We start from the raw sequence: 8,946 nt of genomic DNA, 5'->3' as shown, positions 1-8,946 counted from the left end.
CTCCTCGGCCTGGCTCCACCTAGTCTCTCCTCCTGGCTCCACCTAGTCTCTCCTCCTCGGCCTGGCTCCACCTAGTCTCTCCTCCTCGGCCTGGCTCCACCTAGTCTCTCCTCCTCGGCCTGACTCAACCTAGTTTCTCCTCCTGGCTCGACCTAGTCGCTCCTCCTCGGCCTAACTCGACCTAGTTTCTCCTCCTGGCTCGACCTAGTCTCTCCTCCTCGGCCTGGCTCCACCTAGTCTCTCCTGCTCGGCCTGACTCGACCTAGTCTCTCCTCCTCGGCCTGGCTCCACCTAGTCTCTCCTCCTCGGCCTGGCTCCACCTAGTCACTCCTCCTCGGCCTGACTCGACCTAGTCTCTCCTCCTGGATCGACCTAGTCTCTCCTCCTCGGCCTGGCTCCACCTAGTCACTCCTACTCGGCCTGGCTCCACCTAGTCTCTCCTCCTCGGCCTGGCTCCACCTAGTCTCTCCTCCTGGCTCAACCTAGTCTCTCCTCCTGGCTCGACCTAGTCTCTCCTCCTCGGCCTGGCTCCACCTAGTCTCTCCTCCTGGCTCGACCTAGTCTCTCCTCCTCGGCCTGACTCGACCTAGTCGCTCCTCCTGGCTCGACCTAGTCTCTCCTCCATGGCCTGACTCCACCTAGTCTCTCCTCCTCGGCCTGACTCGACCTAGTCTCTCCTCCTCGGCCTGGCTCCACCTAGTCTCTCCTCCTCGGCCTGACTCGACCTAGTCTCTCCTCCTCGGCCTGACTCCACCTAGTCTCTCCTCCTCGGCCTGACTCCACTTAGTCTCTCCTCCTCGGCCTGACTCCACCTAGTCTCTCCTCCTCGGCCTGACTCCACCTAGTCACTCCTCCTCGGCCTGGCTCCACCTAGTCTCTCCTCCTCGGCCTGGCTCCACCTAGTCACTCCTCCTCGGCCTGGCTCCACCTAGTCTCTCCTCCTCGGCCTGACTCCACCTAGTCACTCCTCCTCGGCCTGGCTCCACCTAGTCTTTCCTCCTCGGCTTTCGCGAAACACACCAAGCCAGGCTGCACGGATTAGACTAGGTCAAGCCTCGCTTTATAAATTCTGCTTTTGTGAAACAGTCCCCAGGTTCCTGCAGCGTGTCCATAAACAGCACACTCAAAACATTTCATTTAGCACACATACAATTTCTGTGTATTTTTTGTGTAAATCAGTCATGTTTTTCTGCGTGAATGTACCACATACATCTGATAAAGGAGACACAGGTGGGATGGTCTGTTTCCTCAAGTATCACAGTTTAATTGGTTTCATTTGAAAAACAAGGGAAAATAAAGTCAATCCCAGACTAAAGATAAATAAATACAAAACTGCAAGGTTACCTTTCAATGTTTCTCTTAAACTCTTTTGAATAAACTGTTGATGAAACCTCTACATTGAACAATACTGAAACAAAGGACCATTGGGCAGCCAAATATCAACTCAAACTAAAATCAATGAGACAATCACATGCACCACTCCATAGTCCCACTCATGTGCTAACTATTGTTGCTGCCTCCGTTCTCTACGATCTTGCGCTTCTTTTCCTCTGTTGAGGCTTTGAAGACATTGGCTCTGTAGTACTGCAGCTCTTTGATGCTCTCCTGGATGTCATCCAACGCTCTGAAAGACAACACACACTTTATTATGCATAGTCCTCTCAACCTGCTGGAAACTAAGCTCTCGCTCTCGTAATCATAATTGACAGCAACAAAGGTCAAAGCTAGACAAGTAAAATCCAACATCCATCATTTACATGATTATGATAATGTGTTTACCTGTGGGCTGCTTTCTTGTTGGGCACCATCTTGTATTCCTCTGGAAACCACCGCCTGAAATCGTTTAGAGAACAAAAACAAAGCCACTTTTACCTAATAATAACATTCTATCTCTCACTTGTACTGATGTACTGTTAAGTGGAGACTATCAGTAAGATAGAAAACCTACTCAGCACTGCAATATTAAAACATGCAAACTGATGAAAGGCAGAGAAGATCATTAGTGGGGCCTGAGTAAATAAAGCCCTAATGAGCAGAGCCAGCAGAGTGCCCACTGGGCCAGCTACAGACACTAGGAAAACAAAGTGGAGGACAGGTGAGAGATAATGTGCAACACTGGCCTGCAGAGCTCCTTGATGGTGCTGACGTCAATGATTCTGTAGTGCAGGTGGTACATAAACTGGGGCATGTACTTGTCCAGGAACCTCTTGTCTGCATGCACAGAGTTCCCTGCAGGAAGAGGGATCAAAGCACATGACTGTAGGAGCCAGAGGACCCAGCACTGCAGCTGATATTAAACAGGAACTCACCAGCAAGGGGACACTGTCCCGGCGGGGTGTGCTGTCTGACGAAGGACAGGAACTCGTACTCTGCTTGTTCCAGGCTGATTTTACTGTCCTGTACAGCCTGCGTCAGTCCTGACTGAGACACAAATGTAAACATCACTAAACATCTCTCACACACCACTTACTTGATACTTTCACATTTTGGAAAATATACTTCTTGGCTTTCTTGCCAGTGATGAGATGAGAAGATGGACACCACTCTCATATGTGTATGTTAAAGGTGGCGATTTCAGTTCTAAACTTGTTGGTACTGCAATAATAAAATCAATTGCTTTTTCAGTCCACTAGATGGTGCAGTTGAGTTTTAGTTTTTCTGGTGAGGTCAGCAGAGGTGACCGTCAGCGTGAAAGATACAAAGGTTTCCTTTGGGGACATCATTTCAAGTTGGAAAAAAGATAATCAATTGCAAGAGTTCTAAAATCGCATCAATATCGTAGACCAGTGGAATAGTGTCAAACACCACCAAGATTCATCACAACACACACAGAAACACTGGCACACACACCAGCCACTACCTTCTGTTTACTGATAGCTAGCATTTAACTCAGGTTAATTAGCTAGTAAGTGGCGATTTTTAGCAGCCAGCCTTCCAAAGAAAGCACAATGAAATTAAATGTTAACCAATTGACCGACAAGCAGGAGTCTCAGTTCACCGTCCGGGAGGCTCCGACACGGTTTCCGCACTCCGTGTCGGCAGACAGCTGTAGGCTTGTACCGGTGTTGATGTAGTGCATTGTCGGACACATGCAGCCACTTTACTGAAACCACTTGCGGGACTGACACAAGTCCACAGTGGCTCGATGCGTGTATGTCCGAGCCTGTCTCCAGCTCCTCCACCTGCACGTCGTCAGCTGTGTGTCTGTCTGGTATACTCTCGGACGGCCGATTTAACTCGCTGGTCCTCATTGATGTAGTTTCATGTGTCACGTAGCTCTCCACAAGCAGAAAAAAAGAGGAGCTTAAAACACAACTTGCTGGTTTCAAGTTAGGACTAACATGTTCATTAGCAGTTAAGAAAAAGATTGTATAGCCTATTTACATTTTTATCATGCAAAAGAAGTTTTTTAAAACTTCATACAAAAAATAAAAAACGCAGTGTCCATTGTCGAATCACAAAAAAATAATAAATAAATAAAGATCTTTCATTTATCGTTATTGAGGTAAAATGTGCAATTAATCGTGATTTTAGGTCATATAGTGCAGGCTAGCCCTAGCTAAAACCCAGCCACACAGCTAGCATACAGCCACACAGCTAGAACACAGTCACACTAGCCAGCTATAGCACACAGCTAGAACAGAGGTAGCACACAGCTGAACACAGCCACACAGCTGGAACACAGCCACACAGCTAGAACACAGTCACACAGCTAGCACATAGCCACACAGCTAGAACAGAGGTAGCACACAGCTGGAACACAGCCACACAGCTAGAACACAGCCACACAGCTAGAACACAGTCACTCAGCTAGCACATAGCCACACAGCTAGAACAGAGCTAGCACACAGCTGGAACACAGCCAAACAGCTAGAACACAGTCACACAGCTAGCACATAGCCACACAGCTAGAACAAAGCTAGCACACAGCTGGAACACAGCCAAACAGCTAGAACACAGTCACACAGCTAGCACATAGTCACACAGCTAGAACAAAGCTAGCACACAGCTGGAACACAGCCAAACAGCTAGAACACAGCCACACAGCTAGAACAAAGCTAGAACAAAGCTAGAACACAGTCACACAGATAGCACATAGCCACACAGCTAGAACACAGTCACACAGCTAGAACACAGTCACACAGCTAGAACAAAGCTAGAACACAGCTAGAACACAGCCACACATCAAGCACACAGCCACACAAATAGCACACAGCCAGACAGCTAGAACACAGTCACACAGCTAGAACACAGTCACACAGCTAGCACATAGCCACACAGCTAGAACAAAGCTAGAACACAGGCACACAGCTAGAACACCGCCACACAGCTGGAACACAGCTAGAACACAGCTAGAACACAGCTAGAACACAGCCACACAAATAGCACACAGCCATACAGCTAGCATACAGCCAGACAGCTAGCATACAGCTATAACACAGCTATAACACAGCCATACAGCTAGTATACAGCCACACAAATAGCACACAGCCACACAGCTAGCACACAGCCACACAAATAGCACACATTATGCTGGTCAGAGGTCCACTGAAACAAGCGCTAACCGGTGCTAATATCAGCTATTGTGTCTAACGTTAGTCTCTATGTGAAGAACAAGGTCAGAGAGAAACAGAGTTACGTTAAAGCCAGTAAACCAGAGGGACCTGCTGGCAAAAACTTTTGTAAGATGCACAATTTGTCAAAATCAGGGGTGGAAAGTAACTAACTACACTTACATTAGCAGCTACTGTACTTAGGTACAGTTGGAGGTACTTGTATAGGTATGTTTTATTCCACTACATGTCAGAAGGAAATATTGAACTTTTTACTCCACTGCTTTTTTTTTTTTTATATAAAAAAACTTGATGCAGCAGCATCGTACTATACTACTATTCTACCTAGTACGATACAATGTATATGACTCCACACTGAAAAACTGCAACATTAAAATGCTCTTACACTACATGTTTTTGTTAGTGATAAAAACATGATAATAAAATATTCTATGAAGAAATACTTCTGTACTTTTACTTCAGTAACATTTTAATTTCCTGCCTACATCAGTGGTCTTCAACGTTTATGGGCCAAGGACCCCTTAGCTGAAAGAGAGACAGAGTAGGGAACCCCTACTATATGTACTGTATAAAATAAAGTTGCATTAAACTGGGCGGGATGGATACAAATGAATGCCAGTGCCAGAAAATAAAAATGACAAAGGAAATGTTCTTATGTGAACCAGTCTTTGTTGAACTTAATGCTTTACAAAAACCAAAGTAAGTAAGGCTGTGATTACTCTTCTGAAGAGATTTGGGAGAGGGACATTAGGAAGAAATACACTGGTTGACTGACATGACACCATTGTATTCATATAATATCAATCCAGGCTAAAGTGAATGATATCAATAATGCATGCATGTTGCTTCCGCTAAATGTCAGGTTGTGGTCGACTAGCGGGGCTGCTTTGGTTGTTTGATAAACTGATTAAAATAGATGATGATTGTTGGTTTGCCGTGCATGCAGAGCCTGCATGTCACACTCTTCAACAAACTGTGTATCCAAGAGCACTTTAGTCAGTGTAAATGACGTTATATCAGAGACAGACTGCTGTTGGAGATTGGTGTAACGTCGCGGCTTAGAACTGTAACGTTAGTTGGGACAGACGCCTTGTTTCTTTAGGCTACCTATATTAGCTTTAGCCTGGCTGGTAGCAGCTTTCTGCGGTGAAAAATGGCCGGGAGACGTCGTGATTACGTTGCATTAATCAGGTGATTTAGTTTGTCTTTGCAGCGAACATAAAACACTGACTACTGGAGCTTCACTATCCATGGAGAAGCATGTGCATCACTGTGTCAGCGGCAACTGCCGCTTACGGTACTTTTCTACACACGGAGAGCCTCACTTCCCATAACAACCCCCCCGTCGGACTAACGTTACGTCACATGACCACCTGTCTTAAAGGGGAAGGGTCGGCTGGTAACAATCATGGAAACGGAGAATGGTGAGAGTTTACTTTTTTATCAAGCAGCAATCGCGATGTAGACAATGAAACAAAACATCATGCAGCCCTAGTGACAGTTATATAATGTTGCTGCATTATGTCAATATGACTATCAACAGATCATTTTCACTGTGTACTTTGCTGAGAACCATGCGCCTCACATAGAGACAATAAGTGGGACGCACTGTTGCAGCTCTAACCTGTTAACATGGCTGCTGAAAGGAAAAGCAAACACTGCACAGGGAGGTGGTGCGGCCTGGTCTCTCTTGCACAGAGAGCACCTAGTTTTTCACATCTTGCAACTCAGAGGGCTGTGCAAACATCATTTTCTGCCCTATATGTAAGCTATGTATTTTTCTTCCAAGCCCCTGACCACAAAGACAGCTTACCTTCCCATGATGCTCTTTACACCAGTCGGACATCCCTTCCAGCAGCTCGGTTGGCTGCTTAATTATCAAGTTGGGCCCCTGTCGACAGAGATCACGTGAGTTGATTTAACAAGACAGACAAAAGAGAAGTAGCAGTCCAATTTTGTTGATGTTCATATTACCTCAGCCAAAATGTTCAGGTCAGAATCTGTTATAATGCATGCCATTTCAATGATCTGGTCCTTCTCAATGTCCAGACCCGTCATCTAAAAAGCACACACTTTGACTTAGTTCTCACAGATAGATCCCTAACATGTGTCTGCATCACTGTACTTACAGTACATTTCATTGGTAAAAATATGGTTCAAATTTGCAACTAATCCGCAGTACACATGCATGCAGAACAGTTACACTACAGTATATTCAACATCACTGACAATTTATTGATCAATAGAATGTATTTCAAAATAGCAAACATTACACTTCATAATATTTTGTATTCATAACACGATTGTATTATTGTACAAATTAGCTACATCAGTAGTAGCAGCTACCTTATGTAAGTCACTCCTACATTTTTCAACTTAGGAGAAAAATGTGCTCCTTGGGGAAAAAAAATTACCGTAAAGCCCTGTTCATTTTAATTAAACAAATGGACTATGTGAAAGCCCCCTTAATGCATTATATTCCAATATATTTTGAATTGTTACCTGCTTTCACCATAAATGTTTGCCTAAAAATGTATCAGAATGCAGGAAATTAAGTATTTGATGCTCAAAATGTCGTAGGGGAGAACCCCCAAACCTAATATGTCTCTCCCCAAAGGCCAATTCTGAGCTAATAATACATAAATAACACTCAAAATGCTTAAAGACAAAACTTGCTACAGAAGTCCACTGAGGACCAACTACAATCATTAGATCTGAGGAAAGTTATTTAGTTAGGTTTGATGCTCACAGTGATTTTACATTTATTGGGCCTGGGTGCTGCGCATAAGCATAAGCCCTGAGAATAATTGTAAATTAGATACATAAATAGTATTTTGTAGCAGTATGCCTGCGTCTATCATTTTGCATAGAGGCAGCATATAATAATCCAGTAACCATCAACTGTGCCATTCAGACAATCTCTGGAGCAGGCACACATTACAGGGTCACACAAATTATGTTGACTTTGGATGTTGATTGTAAGGGGTCGGAGAGACATGTAAGAGGATGGACCACATGTGTGATGGCTACAAGTATGGAAAGAAAGGCTACTAGAATTCTGCAGGCTTATGAACTGGAGTCATTGTGTACAGATGTGAGTATTTATAAGCAGATGTTACACATTTTTAAGAGGCCTACAACACTGATGATGGGTGTTATTTTGTACTCGCCTTGCATCATAACTACAGTGAACTGAACGCAAAGCGTTATGCAGCTGTTCTCAAGTCAGGCACCAAGCTCAGCATTTGTCAGGTCCAACTTTGGCAAACACGTAACCTTAATAGCCCACCCCCATACGTTAACTGCTAACGTTAGGTGTTTAACGTATAACATTAAGCCTGCAAAAGTACCTAACTTCAGAGTTACGTTTAGGGGTTTTCCCTCATTAGCTAATGTTACACCAAACCGTTAACGTTACAGTCCTCAGGTAACGTTACTTACTTACGTTATAGCGTTACACAAAGCGACGTTAACTTCCACTAACAATCATCAGCATGCTTTCGGCTAACTTAACCTCTGGTTAGCTTGTTGCAGTATCAGCTAGCTAATGTTAGCAAAGCTAAAAACAGTAACGTTAGCCCTTTTAGCCACTTAAACGTTAACGTTAACACAGATATAAGCAGATGTTAGCCCTGTGACTTGCCTCCAGGTCCACCCAAACCATTCTCTGAGACATCCCGATGGACGACATGCTTATTGTTCTGGACACCTGGACGTGAAAAGTTGAACCGAATCTGGAAGTGAATGGGTTTATAACACGGCTTAACCACGGTACGTTTTTCTGCACACTGCTGCAGTGTGAATGAGACGCTGCCTTGCTGCGGCGGAGGACGGGCTGTCTCCTCCTGCAAACAAACTGCAAGCTAACGAGGAGAGCCCATGCCGAAGATCGCGAAAAACACACTTTCATCCTGGGCAACATGATTCTTCTTTATGGTTTATTGGCGGTTGGCAAACCAACTTATAGGTGCATTGCCGCCACCAAGTGGACTGGAGTGTGAACGAGAGCTAAATGCAGATAAAAATTAGATTCTCTTTACTAAATCAATTTATGTTATTAAATTAATAATGTTGTAATATGCCTTGCTTACTGTTTTCCCCAAAAGCCCTGACAGTGAAAAGTTGTGTCTGAAAAAGGTGCTCTCTCTGGGTACTGTAGTCCTTGCAATGTGTTCGACAGTTTCAGTCTGGTTACAGTGTGTGTATTTTCCAGTTGGATGTTTGCCTCTTTCATGTAACTAGAAAATGCGTGTGATGCTAAATAGCTAAATTGCTAAAGCTAAACTGGATTAATAGCTTAAATCCGTAGTGAGAGAGTGAGAATATTTGGAAAAGTGGAAATGGTTTTAATAAGTATGAATTTAATTGATAA

The 8,946-nt window shown here is 44.3% G+C and overlaps 1 protein-coding gene across 1 annotated transcript; it reads right to left on the bottom strand.

Moving 5' to 3' along the window:
- Positions 1–1,239: 1,239 nt before the first annotated feature.
- Positions 1,240–8,517, bottom strand: smfn (small fragment nuclease). The gene is made up of 7 exons (XM_078266391.1): positions 8,218–8,517; positions 6,549–6,632; positions 6,388–6,465; positions 2,310–2,421; positions 2,121–2,229; positions 1,780–1,833; positions 1,240–1,624 (listed from the first exon to the last, which is right to left on the bottom strand). Exons 1-7 carry the CDS (start codon positions 8,494–8,496, stop codon positions 1,501–1,503), a joined length of 840 nt encoding a protein of 279 aa, XP_078122517.1. The 5' UTR covers positions 8,497–8,517; the 3' UTR covers positions 1,240–1,500.
- Between the last annotated feature and the right edge of the window lie 429 nt (positions 8,518–8,946).

The sequence above is a fragment of the Sander vitreus genome, chromosome 13 (genome assembly GCF_031162955.1).
Source record: "Sander vitreus isolate 19-12246 chromosome 13, sanVit1, whole genome shotgun sequence".
Lineage (NCBI taxonomy): Eukaryota > Metazoa > Chordata > Actinopteri > Perciformes > Percidae > Sander > Sander vitreus.
The sequence above is the reverse complement of the archived record's forward strand: the minus strand, read 5'-3'. Positions and strand labels throughout refer to the sequence as shown.